General features: G+C 44.5%; 1 protein-coding gene across 4 annotated transcripts in view; it reads left to right on the forward strand.

Moving 5' to 3' along the window:
* Positions 1-25,472, forward strand: part of PTPRG (protein tyrosine phosphatase receptor type G) — an 831,563-nt gene that overhangs the window by 84,739 nt on the left and 721,352 nt on the right. Inside the window, exon 1 of one of the 4 annotated variants that reach the window (XM_068253762.1) lies at positions 23,088-23,189. The exons of the other annotated variants lie outside the window; for them this stretch is intronic. Coding sequence (XP_068109863.1) covers positions 23,135-23,189 — 55 coding nt within the window. The 5' untranslated portion in view covers positions 23,088-23,134. Of the gene's footprint in view, positions 1-23,087; positions 23,190-25,472 lie in introns of those variants that run through there. 4 annotated transcript variants of the gene reach the window in all.

Below are 25,472 nucleotides of genomic sequence, written 5' to 3' on the forward strand. Positions count from 1 at the left end.
CGGCGGTTTGTGGTTTTTGCCAAGCCGCAAACGCGCCTCCTGCTGCGCGTTTGCGGATTTCGGAAGCAGTTCGTCCTCAATGTAAAGTATAGGAAAAACGCAAACCGCTCTGAAAAACGCTACTTCAGAGCGGTTTGCCAGGCATTTTTGTTACAGTAGCTGTTCAGTAACAGCTTTTACTGTAACAATATGTGTAATCTGCTACACAAAAACACACCCAAAACCGCTAGGTATGTTTAGAAAACCTCTCTAAACATACCTAGAATCGCTCTGAAATCAGCTCCCAAAACCGCTAGCGTATTGCGGATCTGCTAGCGGTTTTGGTGTGCACTGGGCCTGAGAGTAGGGTTAGTTTTAATCCTAGTAAAATATCTTATCTATATCTATCGGGCACCTCCCTGCGTCCAAATTTCCCCCCATTGCCACAAATCGTGGCTTTTAAGGGAGCCTATGGCGGCACCACTTTTTCCGAGGCTTGCAACCCCTTTTTCCGTGTTTTGGTACCTGATACTTCTGGAACTCTTGTGAAGTCTTGTGGATTCCATCCATCCTTGATGGGTCAGGGTATCATTAGGCAGGTGGTTAATGTTTTGACTAACCATGTTGATGCTGTGTTGGTTTTAGTAGCAGCTACCAGCAGTGAAGTATTTGTAAATGAGCAATCTGCCAGTTTTGTGATTTCGTAAAAGGTCTGTTAAATTAGATGCTGCCCTCTTAGATGAAGATCCAACCCTTCTCTGTGTGTTTAGTGGCCAGGGCCGGATTTAGGAGCAGGCACCCAAGGCATGGGACTAGGGCGCCAGAATTACCCTTACTCCATGGGGCGGGTGACAGGTTAACTGTACCTGTCATCCGCCATAACTAAAAGCCACTCCGGTAGTCAGAAGCTAGCCGCCCCGCTTGGCTGTGTGTTTGTCAGCATTGCCTGTGTAGCAGGCAGATCAGCTGGCGGGGCGGCCGCTCGCATAAGAACAAGCAGTGAAGATGAGAGGGGCTGGAGAGAGCATCAGCCTGCAGCTGCTGCAGCAGACTCGCTCTTCCATTCTGGCCGAGTCCCGACTCCAGTGTGCGTCCTGGCTGCATGTCAGTGACCAAGGCGGCAGCTCCGCGACCAAAATAAAGACAGCGGGCACATCGGCTAAGCCCGCTGTCAATCAAAGCACCTGGCTGCCTGTGACGTCAGCCCCGAGTCCAGTGCTCAGCATGTCCGCCGCGGGACTCCGTCAAGCTACAGGGCCCACGTACTTCTTGCAGGGCGCTCTGCCCCGCCCCTAATCCACTCCCCTCTCCCCCTCCCCTTCTGCACTTCCCCTTCTCCCTTTCAACTTCTGCCGCCTGTCGCCTTTGAACTTGTGCGCCCGGGCCCAATGATTGGCCTGCAGTAGCCCCAGCTGCTTTTCCCTAGGTAGGACTTTTGGCTGCCAGAGGGATGACAAAGCAGTGTGTGTGCATGCATCTGTGTGTTTTGTGGTCTCCTGGTGGGTGTTAGAGTGTGTGTGTCAGTGTGTGTGTGCGCATGCCTACATGTGCCAGTGTGTGTGCGCATGCATGTGTGTGTCAGTGTGTGCGTGCGTGCGTGTGTCAGTGTTTGTGCGTGCGTGTGTGTGTGTCAGTGTGTGCGCACGTGTATGTGTGTGTGCGTGTGTGTGTGTGTGCATTGCGTGTGTCAGTGTTTGTGCATGCATGCGTGTGTGTATGCGTGCGTGTCTCAGTGTTTGTGCGTGCATGCGTGTGTCAGTGTTTGTGCATTCGTGCACGTGTCAGTGTGTGCGTTAGTGTTTGTGCGTGCGTGTGTGTGCATGTGTCAGTGTTTGTGCGTGTGTCAGTGTTTGTGCGTGCGTGTCAGTATTTGTGCGTGCGTGTGTGTCAGTGTTTGTGCGTGCGTGCATGTGTGTGTGCGTGTCAGTGTTTGTGCATGCGTGTGTCAGTGTTTGTGTGTGTGTGCGTGTCAGTGTTTGTGCGTGTGTGTCAGTGTTTGTGCATGCGTGTCAGTGTGCGTGCGTGTGTGTGTGTGCGTGTGTGTGTGTCAGTGTTTGTGCGTGCGTGGGTCAGTGCTTGTGCGTGTGTGTGCGTGTCAGTGTTTGTGTGTGTGTGCGCGTGTGTCAGTGTTTGTGCGTGTGTGTGTTTGTGTGTGTGTCAGTGTTTGTGCGTGCGTGTGTCAGTGTTTATGCGTGTGTCAGTGTTTGTGCGTGTCAGTGTTTGTGCGTGCGTGTGTCAGTGTTTATGCGTGTGTCAGTGTTTGTGCGTGTGTCAGTGTTTGTGCGTGCGTGTCAGTATTTGTGCGTGCGTGTGTGTCAGTGTTTGTGCGTGCGTGCATGTGTGTGTGCGTGTCAGTGTTTGTGTGTGTGTGCGTGTCAGTGTTTGTGCGTGTGTGTCAGTGTTTGTGCATGCGTGTCAGTGTGCGTGCGTGTGTGTGTGTGCGTGTGTGTGTGTCAGTGTTTGTGCGTGCGTGGGTCAGTGCTTGTGCGTGTGTGTGCGTGTCAGTGTTTGTGTGTGTGTGCGCGTGTGTCAGTGTTTGTGCGTGTGTGTGTTTGTGTGTGTGTCAGTGTTTGTGCGTGCGTGTGTCAGTGTTTATGCGTGTGTCAGTGTTTGTGCGTGTGTCAGTGTTTGTGCGTGCGTGTGTCAGTGTTTATGCGTGTGTCAGTGTTTGGGCGTGCGTGTGTCAGTGTTTATGCGTGTGTCAGTGTTTGGGCGTGCGTGTGTCAGTGTTTATGCGTGTGTCAGTGTTTGTGCGTGCGTGTGTCAGTGTTTATGCGTGTGTCAGTGTTTGTGCGTGTGTCAGTGTTTGTGCGTGCGTGTGTCAGTGTTTATGCGTGTGTCAGTGTTTGTGCGTGTGTCAGTGTTTGTGCGTGCATGCGCGTGCGTGTGTTTTTTGTGGTCTCCTGGTGGTTGTTAGATAGCTTGGTATGTGTCCATAGCTCCCAACTGTCCCTCTTTGGGAGCCCTGTCCCTCTTGCCTCCTCATTTGTCCCTCTTTCAGGACTTTGTCCCTTTTTCTATGTAAATATAAATATATATATATATATATATATATATATATATATATATATATATATATATATATATATATATATATATATATATATATATATATATATATTTCTCTACTAAAAAATGTGTTTGATCGACTCTAAACTTTATTCCCCTCCTTCAAATTGATATACTACTAATTGCAAAATGTTAATATGAAGGAAAATGAGGCATGATAGAAAGGACCAGTGTGGTTTGAATTATAAAACAACATATTTTTCTTATGGAATCTTTATGGTATGCGTGACTAGGGGTGTGGTGGGGGCGTGATCAGGGGTGTGACAGGGGCATGACTTAAGTGTCCCTCTTTCTTATCTCAAAAAGTTGGGAGGTATGTGTGTCTGTGTGTGTTTTAGACATGGGGGGTTTTATCTTGGTTGATACCCAGGGGACTCTGAGGTAAGTTATCCCGATCAGACGTCCCGTTTTACATGGGACATCTCGGAGCATCCTGCATTTGTGCGTCGGATGTCCTGGGCCCCCCTCCTCCCTCACGCCTCCAAAGTCTGCGTCCCATCCCCAGCAAGTGTCGCACTCAGCGTGTGCTGTACTCTATCTTTGTCACACTCCACACCTGGGAAGCCGGGGTGCGTGGGTAGTGCGAGACACATGACATCATCACGCGGCGAGGATGCGGGAAGTTTATACAGAGAGCTGAGTGGTGCGTGGACCATGCAGACGGGAGACAGGAGAAGACACATCAGCCCAGGGTCATGCAGTATAGACACTGGCAGAGGAGTAACATGCATTGCATGGGCAGTGTCACCCTCTACTCCACTTGTTTCACCTTCCTCCCTACATAGTGTCACCCTCCTCCCTGCCCAGTGTCACCCACTCCACCCATCCAGTGTCACACCCCCCCCCCCCCCCCCCCCGTGTCACCTTCCCAGCAGCACCCAGTGTCATGCTCCCCGCTCAGCAATTTTATCCCACAAGTACCCAGTGTGGGGGGACCATTTGCTGCATTTCATAATTTCATATATGTGGCTAATGTATGTGCATTTAACATGTGTGCTGCATTGCATGAGTGAGGGTAACCGTTGATGCATTTTAACGTGTGTGGGCGTTAATGTTTCATGTATAGGAAGTAACATTTGCCTCATTGCATGTGTCGAGGAAACCTTTTGATGCATTTTATGTTCCGGAGTTAACGGTTGGTGCATTTCATGTGTTGGAGGTAATGGTTAAGTTGTTGCATTTGATGTGTCGGAGGCAACGGTTGTTGCGTTTCATGTGTCGGAGGTAATGGTTGTTGCATTTGATATGTCGGAGGCAACAGTTGTTGCATTTCATGTGATGGAGGCAACAGTTGTTGCTATTTTCGTGCCGCACTGACATAATTCTACCATATTATTATTATGTATTTATATAGCACTGACATCTTCTGCAGCACTTTACAGAGTACTTAGTCTTTTCACTGACTGTCCTCAGAGGAGCTCACAATCTAATCCTACCATAGTCATAGTCTAATGTCCTACCATATTATTATGTATTATATAGCACTGACACCTTCTGCAGCACTTTACAGAGTACAGAGTCATGCCACTGACTGTCCTCAGAGGAGCTCACAATCTAATCCTACCATAGTCATAGTCTAATGTCCTACCATATTATTATGTATTTATGTAGCACTGACACCTTCTGCAGCACTTTACAGAGTACAGAGTCATGCCACTGACTGTCCTCAGAGGAGCTCACAATCTATCCTACCATAGTCATAGTCTAATGTCCTACCATATTATTAATATGTATTTATATAGCACTGACATCTTCTGCAGCATTTTGCAGAGTACATAGTCATGTCACTGACTGTCCTCAGAGTAACTCACACTCTAATCCTACCATAGTCATAGTCTAATGTCCTACCATATTATTATTATGTATTTATATAGCACTGACATCTCCTGCAGCACAATACAGAGTACATAGTCATGTCACTTACTGTCCCCAGAGGAGCTCACACTCTAATCCTACCACAGTCCTAGTCTAATGTCCTTCCATATTATTATTATGTATTTATATAGCACTGACCTCTTCTGCAGTACATTAGAGTACATAGCCATGCCACTGACTGTCCCCAGAGGAGCTCACACTCTAATCCTACCACAGTCATAGTCTAATGTCCTTCCATATTATTATTATGTATTTATATAGCACTGACATCTTCTTCAGCACATTACAGAGTACATAGTCATGTCACTGACTGTCCTCAGAGAAGCTCACAGTCTAATCCTACCATAGTCATAGCTCCACCCATGACCACAGCACAGGACTAGCCGGAGGGGAGCGCAAAAACTGTCCCCGGGCGCTGAAAACCATAGCTAAGCCTCCAGGAGTGTGGAGGGGATGGGCAGGTCTCATGGTTCCTTTGGGGCTGAGCAACTAGACCAGAACCCCAGGGTGCAGGTACAGCACAGCCCCCTGAAAAAACATATCTGCTGCACACGGCCTCCAGACCTGGGGTGTGTGTGTGTGTGTGTGTGTGTGTGTGTGTGTGTGTGTATACAGTGTGTGTGTGTGTGTGTGTGTGTGTGTATGTGTGTGTGTGTGTGTATGTGTGTGTGTGTATGTGTGTGTGTGCGTGTGTGTGTGTGTGTGTGTGTGTGTGTGTGGTGAATGCCCGGATGGATTTGTTTCACTGACACTTTGAGAGGAGAAAAAGGCTGTACTGCTAGGTACATGCAATGCAATTTTCTGACACATTTACCGTCAGATCAATTATTTCCAACATGTCCGATTTGATTTCCGATCGATTTTCCATAGAAGTGAATGGAAAATCAATTGGCTTTCAGATTGGACATTTTGGAAATCATCAATCTGATAGCAAATCAGTCAGAAAATTGTATTGTGTACCTAGCATTAGTGAGCTTAGTAGTCAGTACTTTGTGATGTTTATTTTACAGTGTTGGTTGGCAGCGTTGGAGAAAATACAGTCCTGTGATTCAGAGGGGGGGGGGGGGGGGGTAGGGGGGCGGCTGGTGACAGTGGGCCTTGGGTGGAGAAAAGTACAAATCCGGCCCTGTTAGTGGCTAGTCATGTGATGACACGTGCTCAGTGCTAAAGTTGCCCCTGACAATTCGTTTTCTGCCAGGTTTGTATTTTTGTCTGCGCAGTCATTCTCTGGCCTCTCTAATTACGAACACTACATAAAGCCCCCCCCCCCCCCCCCCCCCCCCCCCATAGATGTCAGATGGTGCAATGTGCAGGCACAGTATTAGAAGTTCCATTCAGGGCTGTGTCAACCATGAAGAAGGGCGTCTCTATTAAGTGCTCATTTACGTCCGTGCTACAATGACTTCCATAGCAGTCACAGCTACAACAGAACAGCATGCAGAAGTAAAATTTTTTTTTTTTTCAAACAATACATGTTAATGTATATATCTTTGGCTTGGCTCCTCTTTGCTGGAGACTTCTTTCATGTGAAATAAGTTAACGTAAGTGGGAGCCCTGCAGATTCTGATTATTCTTTATAGCTGCTCAGGATGAGATTGGCAGGATGATGCTTTTAGAGCATATGTTAAAGATCACAAGCTACATATGCAGGAGGGGGAGCAGTAAGCTTCCACCGCAGGTGTGAGACTTTACATCTGCTGCGGGCGACGCTGGGCTCTACAGCTGTTGAGGAACCAGCAGGCTCAATTCAGCTAGGCAGAGCAACCAGCAGTTATGATGCGCAACAATTTAGGAACTATAGCAACTAGGAATTTGGTAATCCATAGCAACTAAGAATTCGGTAGTCTATAGCAACCAAAGCTCAAGTAAGCTCTAGCAACTGACTAGATTTTACTCAGCTGAATAAGGAATGCTGAATTGTTTGCTGTGGATTTTCCAAAATGGTCCTTTTGGGGGAAAAAAGCCCCTTAAGCCCCCTTGTTACTCATTTGTCAGGGTTGGTTTTGTACATTCTCTGCTATTGACCTCGATTAGATACCCAAGAGAGCCACATGAAAATTCCTAGTAGGATTTATACCAAATTGTCAAAATAAACTAATTTCCGCACGGCATGAGGGGTATGTGCACCATACCTTAGCGCTTGTAATTTAAATAGTAGGTACCAGTACCAAAATACATGTTTGAGTGATTTACCAATTTTTTTTGTGTTTGTTTTTTGTTTAATGGGCTGTTATATAAGCAGCTCCTCTCGACTGTAACACGCAGGGCTATGATTTTATACAGTTTTCTCTGGAGATATTTTCCGCTACACCATACAATTTCAGGAACTTCTCTTGAAAAAAAATCTGCTCCAGGTGGAAAGGTTAAGAAGGTCCAATCTTTATTTCAACCTGATTATGGACACAGACCTTAAGCTCACGCGTGTCTGAGCTGCATATCGCTCCTTAGTCATAGCTGACTGAATTTCAGGAACTAGCAATTGAAAAAGTGCTAAAAGGTAAGCATGAAAAATAACTTCAGTTATTTTTTTGCTTGCTTGTGACTGAAAGGATGCCGTGTTTGATAAGCTGTGAAGACATCTCATGTGAGTAAACTCAAGAGAAAAAAAATAAATCGGGTCTCGTGTATTTGGGTCTACTTACATTACAGCAGGGATCAGCTGACCTTTTAAAAGGCTGTTTTCACTACACACAATTTGCTGGGCTTTGCAATCAATTTCCAGTAGTTTTTGCTAATGTCCTTGCATTTTGCAATTCACTTAAACACCAGAAATCGCACTAAAACATCACTCATTAATCAGTCTTACCCTAGTGTGATCAGATTTTGCCTTATTGCAAACGTCCTACTTGTGCTCATATTTTTAACATCCAGTAAAAATTGCAAAATGCAATTGAAGAAAAATTGCATTGTAAAGTCGAAAAATGCTCTAAAGATGGCTGACTTCACATTGCAGCGCTTGCGATTTCTGAAAATCATAAACTTGCTGCATGGAACATTTTTTTTGAGCAATTGCAATTTTATACAATGAATGAAAATTGCAAGTGTGAGCCGGCCCTTTAATGCTGCCACAATTGTCTGTATAAATTTAATAAATAGCTGCATATATGTGTGTGTATATGTATGTATGTATGTATGTGTATGTGTGTGTATATATATATGTGTGTGTGTGTGTGTGTGTGTGTGTGTGTGTGTGCGCGCGCGCACACACACACACACGCCCACGTACACACACACACACACGCCCACGTACACACACACACACACGCCCACGTACACACACACACACACGCCCACGTACACACACACACACACACACACACGTACACACACACACACACACACACGTACACACACACACACACACACACACACACACACACACACACACACACACACACACACACACACACACACACACACACACACACACACACACACACACACACACACACACACACACACAATATCTTCTTTAAGCAGCGGAACTTTCCACCAGGCATGTTGTTAGTTAAGTCTGTGCTGTTTGCAGTGAGATCTATGTCGATGTAAATAATGTATCTCTGGAAACAAAGCAAGGTGTGTAAAGTTAAAACCCACTAAGACTTGTTAATGATTCCAGGTGCACAGTGTAAATTAAATTGTCTTTGTTCTCTGGTGCAAAATGCTCTTGTTAAATTGAACTGCAGGTTTTCCAGCTTATAGTGCTCTATGCTGAGATTAAAGCCTTATATGCGCACTAAAAATAAAAGTACATGAAAGCGAACGAACCTCAGCCCATCAGCAGATAATCGTTTGTTGAAAAATTTCCCAACAAAGTAAGCAAATGCTACGGTTTTGGGGCAAAAGAAAAACAACTGTTCGGGTATAAATATAAAATATATAATCTGTTCGAGTGATTATCATTCAAGTGAGGCCATTAGTATAAATATTGCTAGACCATGAATGACCATTGGTGCAAATACGCATGCATGGCCTCTCCGCATCCCCGGGACAGGAAGAGGAAGTAGGGCATGACAGATGTTCCTCTGGGGTGTGCATAGAAAAGCTTGCAATGACTGGAACCCACTGGGAGTGCTTTTGCAGTGCTTGGCGATGACCAGTATGCAGCATTTTAGGAGTGATCGCATCAATGGCTTCCAAGCAAAATCGCTATCACTTCGGGAATCACTTTGAAATCGCTGCACTTTCCTGCAAAGTGCTGTCAGTGGATACCAGGCCTAATGCTACATTCAGAGGAGGAAGGCGCACAACTGAACTTGTGTAAAGGTGTATGTGTACACACAAACACACAATTGCTGTCGCCCGCAGGTATTGGGACTCGGTACCTCAGGCGACAGTTCAGGGTGGAGTGTTCTACAGACACTTGTGCTGCTATGGAGGGGGAGTCGGCGGCACAGTGGATGATGCATGTAACTGCTTCCAGCAGGGTTAGAAGGGGAGCGGTGCACCTTGGCGTCAGCCAGTCATCCCTGTTCTTTATGTAGCACTGGGGGAAGTGTACACAAGTTTTCAGCCAAGACAGTCCTGATCAGCTGACCTTGGCTGAGTGTCATTTAAAGGGATCCTGTGGTGATTGGTATATGGAGAATGCCATATTTATCTCTATGTAAACAATGCAAGTAGCTAGGCTGATTCCGTGTTTCTAAGTGTACGTACACATATCTGATATTTCTGAGCGACTTGTTCAAGCCGGTTGTTTGAAAGATAGTTTGACGTGTGTATGTTCAATCAGTTAACTGATAGCAGCAGTTTTGACTGATCCGCCTGGCGGATCCGTGGACTGTGTTTCAATCGGGCATAGAATCGTGTGTATGCACCTTAATGCTTTAGACCCTGAACAAGCATGCAGATTAGGTGCTCTGACTCCAGGTTGACTGGATTGGCTGCATGCTTGTTTCAGGTTTGTGACTTGGACACTTAGGCTGCTTACACACCAAGACGTTACAGGCGCACGTCAGTGCGCCTGTAACGCTCCCCCAACGCACAGCAATGTAACACAAGTGGGCTGTTCACACAGCCCACGTTGCGTTACATGTAACGCTGCACGTTCTGTGCAAAGTGCAGCATGCTACGGCGTTGGAGCGGCTATAGCCGTGTTAGACTGTTTGCACATGCGCAGTGGGGGGCGGAGAGGAGGCGGGGAGAGCCAGCTACAGTAGCCGCGCACATGGCTACTTAATATTCACTGCACTGGCGGGCGCTGATTGGCTGGCGGGACCACGTGATGCGGAGTGTCTCGCTCCGCATCACGTGGTCCCGCTGGCCAATCAGCGCCACTCTGGGAGACATTATAGGACTCGAGCCGCCTAACGCGGCTCACTCTACCGTCGGCTCTTGCAGCACCATACGTTGTGTTAGGTGCACGTTATGCGACCTTAACGTGCCACCTAATGCAACGTCTTGGTGTGCAAGAAGCCTAAAGATAAACAGGATTGCCAGACATCTGGTATTGTTTAAAAGGAAATAAATATGGCAGCCTTCATTTCCCTCTCAGGTTCACTGTAAGGCTATCATTAATCTAGTGTAGCCCATTTGGGCTGTGATGTGGCAGGAAAATGTAGCTGAATGAATGTAAGTACAGCTATCCTTTAGTGGTATAAGGTTATCTTTAAGAGGAATATAGTGTTGCACATTGGTAAAAAAAAAAAAAAAAATACTGGACCCCTCTACCTTCACCTTTTTTTAATTGTCATAAAAAAATACTGTGAAATTAAAGATAACCTAAGAATAGTTTCGTAATGGGGAAGATGCTCTCCTTTAACCTTTTTAGAATGCTGTGGAAGACGTGCTGTCATTTCTAGACAGATTTTTAGCTGGATTTATTGTTCATCATCTCCTTTCTTTGCAGTCTCAATGACGGTTTGTAATCTTCCCTCATCAGCTGCCATTTTTCAGCAGTGTGAAGTGAGCTGAGGGTCATGTGACCAGCCAGCTGTCACTCAGCAGCTGTAGGGCCATAACGTAACAACACCTGACTCTTCACAGAAGCCAAGCAATACTAGGTGTCTGGAAAAACCGTCACAAGTTGGATGTATTGCATACATGCTGCAGGCGTGTGCGTGTGTCCTTCAGCAGATGTTATTGCAGAAGGGAGTGTATTATAGGCTAGCAGGGCTGAAACACTGCTGTCTTTAAACTGACATTGTCTGGGGCAAGATATGTCTTCTGCTTAATCGGGAACACCATAATCCTTTCAGACATCCTCCAGGCAGTTATTGAACGGAACAGAGAAAAAAAAATCTGGGTGTTTATTGAAGCTAGATAAACAATTTTTTTCCCCTGAGATGCTTTCTCAGAACTTTTGCTGGGGCTAATTTGTACAAAACAAAGAATGAAGGAAAATCTTTTTAAGTGTAACTCCAATCACATCATTTGAATAACAATGTGTTGGCAGATATGAGAGTATCATGCCTGGCACAACCTTGGAAACTCTATCTATGGACATCAATCTGTGGTGTATATTGTCTATGGATACCCAATCATGTTATTCCTTACTGATCACACAGCCTACTTCTTGATTGGTAGGCTACCCTGAGATTTCTTCTGTAACACTTCAATACTGACTTACTGGTGATTATGAAAGATTTTCACAATCCCTTTGGTGTATAGTATAAGCAGGAGTGTACCTACAGCTAAGCTTTAACCTTTTTACAAAAATCTAGTGTTTCTGAGCGTAACCAGTTGGTGTCTGTTTGTTTGATCCTTCCTTTTGGCAGTCTGGTCATGTGACTAGTGAAAATGGTCAATTTCTCTTATTATTATTATTATTATTATTATTATTATTTATTGCTTTTATAAAGCGCTACGCAGAGCTGCACAAGAAGTACATACAGTGATACAATGGATGACAAATGTAACCAGGTCATACAACATAAGACAAAGCTGTACAAGGCAAACAAGGTACAAAATACATGATCCTGTGATTTTGGGCTGGTTAAGTAGCCCAGTAATACAAGTATGAGTACGTTATATAGGAAAGGAGCATGCCAGGGAAGGGGGGACCCTGCCAAAGGCTTACAATCTAAGGGTAGGGGATATGGACACTAGGTAGGGCTGTGGAATGTGTAAGAAAATTACTGTGTGGTAGGGTGTGGGTAGGCTATCTTAAAGAGGTGGGATTTGAGGGATTGCTTGAATGTGTTGAAGGAGTGAGCAAGTCTGATCGGTGGTGGAAGGGAGTTCCAGAGGGTGGGGGTGGCTCTTAAGAAATCTTGCATGCAAGCATGGGAATGTGAAATACACGGGGCAGTTAGGCAAATGTCGTTGGAAGACCAGAGGGGACGGCTTAGTATATACCTGTGACAAAGCTTTGAGATGTAGGTAGGGCAGGTTTTGTGCACAGATTTATAGGTCAGGCATAGAATCTTGAAACCTCCTGAATCGCATAGGGAGCCAGTGCAGGGATTTGCAGAGGGGGAATGTATATGCAGAGCGGTGAGAAGAATGGATGAGTCTAGCAGCCGCATTCATAAGTGATTGAAGGGGGGGCTATGCGGTTCAAGGGGAGGAAAGATATAAGGGAGTTGCAGTAATCAAGGGGGGAGATGATGAGGGCATGGATGAGCAGCTTGGTAGTGTCCGGGGCTCTCCTACATAATTTCTCCTTGAGGAGACGTCACAATAGCATGTGACTGACCATCTTTGATGACCTAGCGTTAGAGGAGAAGAGGTAAGCATTTTATCAGCATAAACACCATTTCAACGACGATCTCCTCAGAATTTTCATAATACAGTTCTTTTAGAATAAGTTTAATTGATGTGTTTCATTGTCGTAATTTATTTTTAATAAGCCATAATAGTCTTCCTTGGAAATTACAGCATGTTGAATAATGTGAGCAAATTTTAATCTCCATCTAGAAAATGTTGTGCCCTCTTCCAGGTCTTCGAGCTGGCACATCGATTCGGCGTTGCGGAATGTCAGGGGATATTTTGTCACTTTGCTTAATCAGACATTGCGAGGAACAGTAGATGTGGAGGGAGGGGTGACATTAGACACACTAAAAGGCAGACTGTGTGTGTGGGTCTGCATGTGTCTTTCCAATGTGAGCAAAGTTTGGCCCGTGTGTGTTGGAGATATTACGAATGCAACACTGTATACCCTTGATGGGTGTAATTGTAACCTTTGGGTGGATAATTTGGTCATTTGGGATGTGCACAGTCCAGTCATGTCTACTGTAGTTTCATTGCAATTAGTCCTATGTGTTTGTAAGCTTATTGTGAGTGTACTGCAAAAGGACCATAACACTCTCCACCCAGCTGATGATGCATTAGCCTTGGCATTGGAGCAGGGGCTTGCTTACAGTAAGGTAGATGGACATGGGGTGTGACTATGCCCTCTGCCTGCCCTTATGGTCTCATACCTAAAATATTACTGCCGGCATCTCGATTTTGAATTTTTAATCGAACTGCTCTATAGACTGTACAATTTATGTGACTATGACTTTATAATGAAATTCAGGAACCAGCTTTCTTTGTGGCCCGGCTAAAATCCAGTAGGCTATTATATACAAATGTTTTAACCTCCTGCAGCTGTTGCAGTATAAATCACACTGGGGCATAATTCCTTGGTACTTTGTAGACTGTGCCCGAATGTACCAAGTTTTCTAAAAAAAAAATCAAAAAAAAAAATCAGTTCAACCTCTTGGTTTGTTATAGTTCAAAGTTTAGTATATATTTTTTTCTGTCCCTGTTTGCACAATTGCTATAGTTCAAACTCCGATGCGTATGCTTGGCTAAACAAACATCCACTTTGCAATATCACAGCATGGGAAGACCTCTTCGGGGAACCTGATCTCACCACTGAGGTGTCACTCTAGCTGGCCTGGACGAGTGACAGATCGCAGTGGTGAGATCCGGTTTGCCAGAGGTGTCTACCTGTGATGTGAAATTACAAAGTGGATGTTTGTCTAGCCAATGATTTTAAGGTAAGCAGGTTTTAAGCAGCATACTCAGAATAAACTGTGGATGTTTTTGCCATGGTTGGCATTTATCTGTGGCATAAGAACAATTGCCATGGTGCTTGGTGCTGTGTGAAGTAGTAATTAGCACATATTCTAGTACCGTCGGTATGCATCCGACTGGTGGGGAGGGGTTTCTCATATGTGGGGTTTGGGCACATTGGAGGGGTGCATCTCACTTTGGGGTGTTTGCAACGCTAGGTGTCTGTAAAAGGCTGCCAAACAATATTATGCTATTTAGAGTTTGTATTTGACTGGGAGAGGGGGAGAAGAAGCTGGTGGGACCAGATTTTTGTGGTGTTAGTGTTCTTAGTTGTTACTGCTGACCGGTACTGTGGTGGAGACCAAACTACAGCTTCAGGAAGGCAGGTCAGGAAAGCGTCCCCACCTCAATTATCGGTAGACGAAACAATCATGTAGGCCCCAGCACCATCTTCAGTAACCAAAAAGAATATTTATTCCGCATACAAGTATACAGCTCTTTTCAATTCATTATGGTAGAAAACTGGACAAAATAAACAGCGATGTTTCAAGAGCTAACCTTCTCTTTTTCAAGCTAATTTAGCCAGTGGCATAGCCAAAAGGCTATGGGCCCCAATGCAAGTTTTACATTGGGCCCCCTCAAGCACTCAATACATAACTAACATGGGGTACCATAATCTGTCAAGGACAGCCACGGTATCATGATGTTTAAAGAGACACTGAAGCGGAAAAAAAAGATTATGATGATTTGTATGTGTAGTACAGCTAAGAAATAAGACATTAGGATCAGATACATCAGTCTAATTGTTTCCAGAACAGGAAGAGTTAAGAAACTACAGTTGTTATCTCTGTGCAAAAAAGCCATTAAGATCCTCGACTTTCAAAGTCGCAGAGAGGTCTGTCGTCAGAAGTTTATTATGTCAACTGTCAGTGAAGAATTTTTCTTTTCCTCTGCCAGAGGACAGGTCAATAGTTTACAATACTGCTCTGAAAAAATCATTTAGAATGCGGAGTAGTGTGTAAACTGCAAATATTAAAGAATGATGAAATGTTATAAAACACACTATATAACTGAAAATAAAAATATGAAAATATTTTCTTTGCTACTAATCTTCTAGTCATTATCCGTACTACACAACCAATTCACATAAAGATTATCATTGCCACTGTATCGTCAATGAAGAGCTAGCTAAAACCGCAGTTTAAGGAGGTCCTCTGATTGCCCCCCTTGCAACCTCTACATCCCTTATTGCTACGCCACTGACCCCACCTTCTCATCAGGAAACCATCAAACTGCAGGGTGCTTAAATCAGTATGGATAGATGAAACACCTCAGTGCTAAGAACAGCTATAAAATGGATTGTAAATCTGAAAATTCAGTGCCAAAACTAATACTAATAATTTACGCCAAACAACCTGTATGCTTTCCGAGTTTAACAACTCCAATTTTGGGTTTAGCTGGGCTTTTTTGCGGGGGGAGCAGATGTGCATAAACTCTTGGAAACTGGCCATACGCTTTTATTTGTCCATCCCTGATGTGTACATAAGTATGATTTTGTGAAGCAGCAATGTTTGAACTGATAGCATCACTAGCAACAATTCAAATTAATTTTTGTTCTCTATACATAACACTCCAGGAGGTGCATCTGTGCGTTATTCTGAACAGATTAGGGTGAGGGGGGGCAGAAAGGTAAAAAGGTCACCTCTCTTACTGCATTTGCCAGAGAAAAATCAAGTTTCGTGTCTGGAATTTTAGTGACTAAATTTAATCGGTACTTCTGGTAAAATAATCCAGGAGGGAATCGGGTACATATGTTTTCCATTAATTGCTTGCAAATTGGCTTGGTGCAGTGCAATTCTTAAATAAAAGTAATTTGTTTAGTGGATTTTTTTTTTCTCTCACACTCTTTCTGTGCGATGTCAATACAGTTGTAGAAGTCTAGCTGCAAAATGGATTCTTGCTAATCCAGGCATCTGTACTGGTTTGATAACTCCTTGTTTGTGCTGGGAATAGAGGCGCTAATTATCGTCTCTGGGTTGAAAAAGTAAAAGGTGCCACTTAAAGCGAACCTGACGGTAAACTCAGCCGGTAGGTAAACTGACTGTTGTAGCTCTAAGAGCCATATAATCATCTGACCAATAGCTTGAGGTATTGAAAGGGTGATGGGCACATCCATTTTCCTCAGAAAGCAGAGGTTTATTGGTTAGTCAATTTCAGAAATGGAATTTTGACAGTCTGCTCATCTATAAATCTTACACTATTTAATATTATTATTATTTAGTATTTATGTAGCGCCATCATCTTCCGCAACGCTGTACAGAGTATATATTGTCTTCTCACTTAACTGTCCCTCAGAGGGGCTCACAATCTAATCCCTACTATAGTCTTATGTCTATGTATGTATTGTGTAGTGTATGTATCATAGTCTAGGGCAGGCTTTCTCAACCAGTGTTCCCTGGAACCCCAGGGTTCCTTGAGGACACTGCAGGGGTTCCTTGGCATTTTACCCCATCGTGGGGGAAGTATAATAGAGCACCCTATAATAGGTGGTACTGTAACAAAAAGCACTAAATTGGGGGGTCAGGAGACAGTATAATGAGTGGCAGTGTAATAGGCTATAGTGAAATTAGCAGCCTAACCTATTTAAAGACCATGCCTCCTGAAAAATAAATGTAGGGGTTCCTCGAGACCAAAACATAGTTTGCAGGGGTTCCTTGAGATCCAAAAGTTATTTACAGGGTTCCTCCAAGGTAAAAGGGTTGAGAAAGGCTGGTCTAGGGGGAAGCCAATTAACTTATCTGTATGTGTTTGGGATGTGGGAGGAAACCGGAGTACCCGGACTTTGTTTTTCATCAGTCCACAGAACACTACCACAAAAGTTTTGGGATAGTGTTCTGTGGACTGATGAAACAAAATTAGAACTGTTTTGGCCCATGGATCAACGCTATGTTTGGAGGGGGAAGAATAAGGCCTATGAAAAAAAGAACACCTTGCCTACTCTGAAGCGTGGCGGGGGTCAATCATGCTTTGGGGCTGTTTTGCTTCTGCAGGTAGAGGGAAGCTTCAGCGTGTGCAAGGTACCATGAATTTTCTAAAGTACCAGGAGATATTGGATGAAAATGTGATGCAGTCTGTCACAAACCTGAGGCTTGGGAGACGTTGGACCTTTTAACAGGACAATGATCCCAAGCATACCTCCAAGTAAACTAAAGCATGGTTGCAGATAAAAGGCTGGAACATTTTGAAGTGGCCATCGCAGTCCCCAGACTTAAATCCGATTGAGAACCTTTGGTGGGACTTAAAGAAAGCAGTTTCAGTGCGCAAGCCTAAGAATGTAACTGAATTGGAGGCTTTTGCCCATGAAGAATGGGCTAAGATACCTGTAGATCGCTGCAAGACACTTGCGTCAAGCTATGCTTCACGTTTAAAAGCTGTTATAACTGGAAAAAGGATGTTGTGTTAAGTACTAAGAATGAATGTCACTTGGGGGTTGAATAAAACTGATAATGATATGAGCACAGAAAAGACATTTGTGGTTATTTCATTATAAATGTTATGTTATATTTGTCTGACTTACACGTGCCTCTTTGATTTAATTGTAAACAAGATGACTGAAATGATCAAAATCAATGTCAAACTGGCCAAAACACTCAATTTTAGTGGGGGTTGAATAATTTTATACACTGCTGTAGGTATATTCCAGCACCAGAAGAATCTTCTCATTGGACTCTGCTGAAAAGCAGTGCTGGCCAAAGTCAGTTCTCGGCAGAAGGAGGAACAAGTAGAGATCAGATGATCTGTGCCCACACTGAGATTCTGCGTATTGCCTCCTAGTGTCCTTCTGATTAAACTCTTAAACAGCCAAACGAAACTGATAAGCACTGCAAAACCACAAACCTCATATTTAAAGAGAAAATATATCCATGTTGGTGCTAATGATCAGAATGCATTTTGACTTTGAATATAGACAATCTTTATTGGATGCAGAACAATGCAAAAACAATTAAAAACACATAGCTTCATGGGGGACTTCGCAGGCAGCAGTTGGGTGTTAGAGACTCTGTAACAACAAAAACCTCCCCTGGGGGGTACTCACTTCGGGTGGGGGAAGCCTCCGGATCCTAATGAGGCTTCCCACGCCGTCCTCTGTCCCACGGGGGTCTCGCCGCAGCCCTCCGAACAGCCGGCGACTGTGCCGACTGTCAGTTCAATATTTACCTTTGCTGGCTCCAGCGGGGGCGCTGTGGCGACTTTCGGCACGGAAATAGACGGAAATACCCGATCGCCGGAAACTTGCACCTGCGCAGTAGAGCAGACCCGACGGCGATCGGGTATTTCCGCCTACTTTGGCGCCGAGAGGCATCAGAGCGCCTGCGCAGGAGCCAGGAAGGTAAATATTGCGTCACGGCTGTACGGAGGGCTACAGCGAGACCCCCGAGGGACGCAGGACGGCGTGGGAAGCCTCATTAGGATCCTGAGGCTTCCCCCACCCGAGGTGAGTACCCCCCAGGGGCCGTTTTGTCGTTACAGTTCCTCTTTAAAGAGTAACTGTCAAGCTGCAGAAGCTAATTTAAACCTCTAGTCTCCTGTGTTAAACAGTTTAGAAGGAAGCCAAAAAGACATTACTGAAGATAAAGATCTCTCTTACCTTTGATGTATGCTGAACAGCAAAGCTTAGACCTAAGCAGGACGCAAGCCGCATAACATACTGCAAAGCATTCTGGGGCCCTCCCCTCGGCTGCTAAGGAGAAGACGGGATCAAGTTTCAGCAGCTTCTAAAACTCAGTCCAGCCACAGCACAGATAAATCTCGGGGCAGCGTACACTGCAGGAGTCCGCTATTGTTCCTAGCCACATGGCTCATTAATATTCACTGCAAACTAGTGTTATTCGGTATGAGCTGTTCTGTGATCAGAAGCAGGCAGGACATGACGACACATTTGGCTTCACAAACATGGAACCTGCCATGAGCTGTCAGGAGCATCATTCTCTGCATATACTATATACAAATTCTGTGAAATCCAAACGTGGACAGTGAAATGCATATGTAATGTAAGTACAGCCAATATTTAGCTACTGATATATGTGTTTATTTTCTCTGAGACCTTATACCTAACAGCTCCTCTTTAAGTTTTTTTTTGTTTGTTTGTTTGTTTGTTTTTGAAAATTACACTACAACAGTAAACATATTAAAAATAACAATATGCTACATTGGTGTCTTGTGCAAATGGATCAATGAAAAACCTCTGCTGTGTGTATGAATCAATGACCACACTCTCACAAGACTGCATTGTCCTAAGTGTCTAAACTGCAAGGCTATACCTTGAACCTGTAGTCTGCTACTCTGCCACACCCTACGAGCTCCTCCGCACATTCTCCGGATGTGAAACCTGGACATTACCTTGCACATCAATTGTCCTTTCAGTTATAACTGACAGCAACTGATATAGTGGAAAAGAGCACTAATGAGTTTTTCTCAGAAGCCCAGACATTTGTACTTGCAACACAGCTCTTGTAAACCTCCAGCACGGTTACCGCTACTGTTATACGGCTAACTATGCCACTCCAGCAGCTACTTAAAGCTCTGTATGCTTGTATTGCTGCTTCTATGATCTACAAAGCAGCAGATGGTAGCATCTACAATACAAGTTTATGGAGCTTCAAGTTTCTGCTGGTGTGACATGCTCAGCAGCAATTCCACTGGGTAACATTAGCTGCCACTGAGCTAGAGCTTTCCAAAAGATAGGAAAGTGTATGTGTCCTTAAAGTGGTACTAAACTCAGAACTTACTCTCTGCTCTAGCATATTTGCCATAGTATGATGACCTTTATGGAGTAAAAAAAAAAATATTTATTACAGTTTCTTTAAATCCTAAAAAAACAACCTGATGTTTTTTGCTTGTTTTCACTTTTGCAAAATGCACTGAAAGGGTTAAGCCTTTAGTGTTTACTAGATGGAGAGCTTTGTGCTGTGCAAGAGTGCAGGTCTGCTTTTAAGCCTCATCTACACGCGTAGATGAGGCGGCGATGTGGCTTATCAATCGAGCCGCTAATGCGGCTCGATTGATAAGATCCGACAGGACGGATCTCCGCACCGCCGATTCCCTGCTCGCTCCCCGCGAGGGGACAATGGCAGAGAATCGAGCGGAAGATGAGCGGGGAATCGAATCCGGCGCACGCGTGGGTACGCGGAAGAGGCGATCCGGCGGCTAATCGAGCCGCCGGATCGGAGCCTCATCTACCCGTGTAGATGAGGCTTTAAGCTACATAGACATGCAAGATGCCTGTCGCCTGAAACCATCTTTTGTAATGGTTTCAGGTTACAGATCTAGCTCTGCTCATGCTGAGGGGAGGAGGAGCAGGGGGCATCTTTCTGGGAGCTTAAATTGGACCCACAATAGCAGTTGGCTTGGATTTTTTTTTTAGTTTGGTGAATTGCTGATGGGAGAGGAGCAGACATCAGAAGACACCTGTAGTGTACACACAGTAATAATAATAATTGAAATACAGTATTTGTATAGCGCTTTTCTCCTGACAGACTCAAAGTGCTTGTGAGGCAGCCACTAGAGCACACTCAGTAGGCAGTAGCAGTGTTAAAGTGGATCCGAGATGAACTTTTACTCATTGCATAATTGTGTTCCTTTCCTATTGTTTATAGGGTTGCCAGGTCGGCTGATGGAGAAAACTGGACAGGGGGTGGAGTTAGGGGCGGAGTCAGAAGCGCACTTTTATGTAGAGTGGGGCTAAGCAATGGGCTTTTAAAAAAAAAAAAATGTATAGTATTTATATCGCACTGACATCTTCTGCAGCACATTACAGAGTACATAGACATGTCACTAACTGTCCTCACCAGTAGTACTGGTCCAGTGCACATAAGAGACAGTTTTTCACCAGTAACTGCACATAAGAGACAGCTTTTCCCCAGTAAATGCACAAGAGACAGCTTTTCACCAGTAAATGCACATAAGACACAGCTTTTCACCAGTAAATGCACATAAGAGACAGCTTTTCACCAGTAAATGCACAAAAGAGACAGCTTTTCACCACTAAATGCACATAATGACAAACAGCCAGTGTTCCCAGTATATGTAGCCAGGGATATATGTGCCCAGTATATGTAGCCAGGGGGTATATATGTCCCAGTATATGTAGGCAGGGGTGTAAATGTCCCAGTATACGTAGGCAGGGGTATATATGTCCCAGTATATGAAGCCAGGGGGTATATGTGCCCAGAATAGGTAGCCAGGGGGTATATGTGCCCAGAATAGGTAGCCAGGAGCTATATGTGCCCAGAATAGGTAGCCAGGGGCTATATGTGCCCAGAATAGGTAGCCAGGGGCTATATGTGCCCAGAATAGGTAGCCAGGGGCTATATGTGCCCGGAATAGGTAGCCAGGGGCTATATGTGCCCGGAATAGGTAGCCAGGGGCTATATGTGCCCGGAATAGGTAGCCAGGGGCTATATGTGCCCGGAATAGGTAGCCAGGGGCTATATGTGCCCAGAATAGGTAGCCAGGGGCTATATGTGCCCAGAATAGGTAGCCAGGGGGTATATGTGCCCGGAATAGGTAGCCAGGGGCTATATGTGCCCAGAATAGGTAGCCAGGTGCCCCCCCCCCCCCCCCCCCCCCCCGCAGGAGGAGAACAGTGCAGCAGAGAGAGAGCTGGGAGCAGCGGTGGAGAAGGGGGGCAATCTTCCCCCCCCCCCTTCCCTCACCTTAGGGTGCTCTCTCTTCCCCGCTGTCTCCTCCAATATGATGTGCAGGCTGGCGGGTGGCTGCGGGCGGAACTTACCTCTGTGTCGCAGGCGCCGGAAGTTCGGGTCCCGCAGCCGCTGAGATTCGACTCAAAAAAGATCCGGATCAAAGATCCGAATCATTCATGAGCCGGACAACACTATTCAGACTGATTAGTGTTGTTCGGCTCATGAATGATCCGGATCTTTTTTTAGTCGAATCTCAGCGGCTGCGGGACCCGAACTTCCGGCACTGGAGCGACACAGAGGTAAGTTCCGCCTGCAGCCACTCGCCAGCCTGCACATCATCCTGGAGGAGACAGCGGGGGAGAGAGAGCACCCTAAGGTGAGGGAAGGGGGGGAGATTGCCCCCCTTCTCCACCGCTGCTCCCAGCTCTCTCTCTGCTGCGCTGTTCTCCTCCTGCGCTGCGGGGGGGGGGGGGAGGGGCTCTAAACAGGACAACTTAATTGTCCGGTTTAGCATGCCTTTTTGCACCGGACACAGCGCACAAAAACCGGACTGTCCGGTGTAAAACCGGACACCTGGCAACCCTAATTGTTTATAGGGCATCCCTCAAGCCAAATACGTTTTTGTTTTGTTTTAATACCCTAATTTCCTATAAACTAAACAAGCCACACCTACAGCTTCTCCAGAGTGCCTTGGCGCTTTGGGATTGTGGGATTTCAGCCTGGGCAGGTGAAAAAGGTGTTACTAGCTATAGATTTCAGAGGCAGAGTTTTCACAATCTGAGAGCTGCAGTGCAGATACAGATCAGTTGCCTGTGTAATGGAGGAGATAAGAGTGGAGTTTTCACAGAATATCAAATTAGCATGCCTAGATACAGATAAGCTTGCCTGTGCGTGTAATTGCGGAATAGTGTCAAGCAGAAAACATGTCTGCTCCCATTGTATCACAGGAAAAAATATTAATATACTGTTGAAGCTGTTTGAAGATAGATTTGCTGTGTAAACTATCTAAACTTTAGATAAGATATATAGACAAGTCACTTGTTATATTTAGTTTTTCATCTCACATCCGCTTTAAGTAAGGGCGTCCTGCCCAAGAACTACTGAATAGGTGCTGCCTGGCTTACTGACAAGGAAAGCCAGCTTTATAGCCAATAAACTACACAGCCACTGCCAGTAGCTCCTGCATATCTATATTTGCTTTGAAGACTAAATTTGGAATTAACTTGCTCATGTGTAGCAAAACATAGAGAATTGTTTGCTCAGATGATAAGCTTGTAAGGGGCTTTGCTCAGATGATAAGCTTGTAAGGGGCCAGGGCTGTGATCACTTCCTGCTTTAGCCTACACAGGAAAAAGAAGCAGCACATGACTGCAGCCAGCAAATCAAAGTCTTGCAAATGTTCACCTGATCCAACTGATCACATGCTTCTCTGTGAATAAACTACAGAGCTTCTTACATCCCACTCAGCTGAAGGTCTCTGATATCTGGTACAGAAATAGTGGTAGCACGTTTCATTTGTTGAAAGTCAGATTGTAACACAACAGCAGTTCTAGGATGAGACTTAACTTATGACTTCAGTGAACAGGTTAAGATGTACTCCACAAATGGATATTCTTTCAATAAGTATGCATTCTTAATAATATTGATGTATGGCTAAATTGTCAGAACAGAGATATAGAGAGATGAGTGTCATTATAGTTGCATATTTAAATTATAGATAAATATTATAGCGGTCTGTCCAATAACTGGGTATGTGTGAGGCTAGATTCACAGTGGGACGTTGCGTTTTGATGCCACGTTAAAGTCGCACCGCAAGCTTACAACGCAACGCGCCCAAAAAGTGGCAACGCAGTGTTACCGTCGCATACAGCAGATACAGTAAAAAATACAGGCAATGAAAAGTATGCTTCCAAGTCATTACTGAGCATGTGCAAACAGTCCAACGCAGCTAATAACGTGTATAACGCACTGCATGCAGTACTTTTACTTAACGTGCAGCGTTAGACACCAACGCAACGTGTGCACTGTGAACAGGGCATTGATTTTTCATTGCAGTGAGTTATTCTGCGTTAAATGCTGTTTTAACGTGCGACTTTAACGTCCCACTGTGAACTTAGCCGAAGAATCCGACAATGGCCAGCATCTGTTATGTGCTATCTTGAATATTTCTACCACTCCCACCCAGCCTCGGAAATACTTGCACTTTGCATTGTGTACTTTTGATGTAAATTTTTGCTGTGCTTAGGAAAAAGGTGCTCTAATTGATAATTGTAACAATATAATTAAAGAGAATTACTTAATCTGCACTAATGAGACAAGATTAGATAATTGCAACGAATGCGGTTGAACGGAGACATGCTTTTTGACATCTGTTAATATTTTGCTCTGCCTGTGCGCTAATTGCTGTAGTCATTCCGTCATTTCTGCTGGTTTTATGCAGTTTCCAAGGTGAGAGGGGAATCATAACTAATGCAGCTGAAAGATACTAGATAAGTCTTTAGAACTTAACAATTTTGACTCGTTCACCCATTTAAAATTTATTTTAGCACACGATTGTATGGAATGCTTGCTAATGTGATGTAGGGTTAATGCTTTGTTCACATGTTACCACATGCAATAGGGTTTCCCATTTCCACAGCACATGTTAAGACACTGAAGCGAAAAAAAATTATGATCTAATGAATTGGTTGTGTAGTACTGATAATTACAAGAACATTAGTAGCAAAGAAAATATTCTCATATTTTTATTTTCAGTTTATGTAGTTTTTATTTTATTTTATTTTTTTATAACATTGCATCAATCTGTAATATTTGCAATGTACACACTACTCAGCATTCTAAATGATTTTACAGAGTAGGCTACTGAACTTTTGAACTCTTCTCTACAGAGAAAAAGAAAATACAATGACTGACAGTTGAGATAGCAAGCTTCAGAAGACCGAGCTCTCTGCGACTTTGAAAGTCGTGGAGCTCAATGGCTCTTTTGCATAGGTAACTGGAGTTTCTTAACTCTTCCTGTACTGGAAACCATATTAGACTTATGTCTCTACTCCTAATGTTTTACTTCTTAGCTGTACTACACACACAAATCATTAGATCATAATTTTTTTTTCCGCTTCAGTGTCTCTTTAATAGCTCTATTCACATTATCATATGGGACGCAAACAGTGCACCAATGAAACACACTATAGGACTGACCAGTCTGCTTCACCACACAGCACCATTTACTGTAATGAATGGGTTGTAAAAACACTTAAGTGTGCATGTCATCATGAATGCGTTTGTGATCTTGTATGCGTTTACATTTTACAATGCATAAAGTGTGAGCAAAGCCTAAAACCCAATCTACAGTGTGAAATGTTTAGGTTTAGTATAATTATGTGTCTCCAAGAGCACCCCTTGTTAATTATGCAAGCCCTCAATCCTTCTAGAATTAAACATGCAAAACAGATTGTTTGTAAACCACAAAGACTGGAAAGGAGACCCTTTCTTAGCATCTTCTGAGAGAATACTATAGTATGCCACCATGTGAATTATATAGGATTAACTAGTGACCTAAGCCCGTTTAAAAATGGGCTCTAGGTCTGTCACTGCCCCGCGTGCGCACCCGGCCGGCCAGCCCGCCCCCTGGTCCAACTTGCATCCTGTCCCAACGGCAGTCAGAGCAGGACATGCGCAGTAGCACAAAAGCAATGACACAGGGACAGGACGCAGGGACACTTGCCTTTTATTAGGTAGGATAAGCTGAGGAGCAATGCCCACAACAAGGAAGAGGCAGGACATCTTAAAGGGATACTGTAGGGGGGTCAGGGGAAAATGAGTTGAACTTACCCGGGGCTTCTAATGGTTCCCCGCAGGCATCCTGTGCCCGCGCAGCCGCTCACTGATGCTCCGACCCTGCCTCCG

This window comes from Hyperolius riggenbachi, chromosome 9 (assembly GCF_040937935.1).
Source record: "Hyperolius riggenbachi isolate aHypRig1 chromosome 9, aHypRig1.pri, whole genome shotgun sequence".
Lineage (NCBI taxonomy): Eukaryota > Metazoa > Chordata > Amphibia > Anura > Hyperoliidae > Hyperolius > Hyperolius riggenbachi.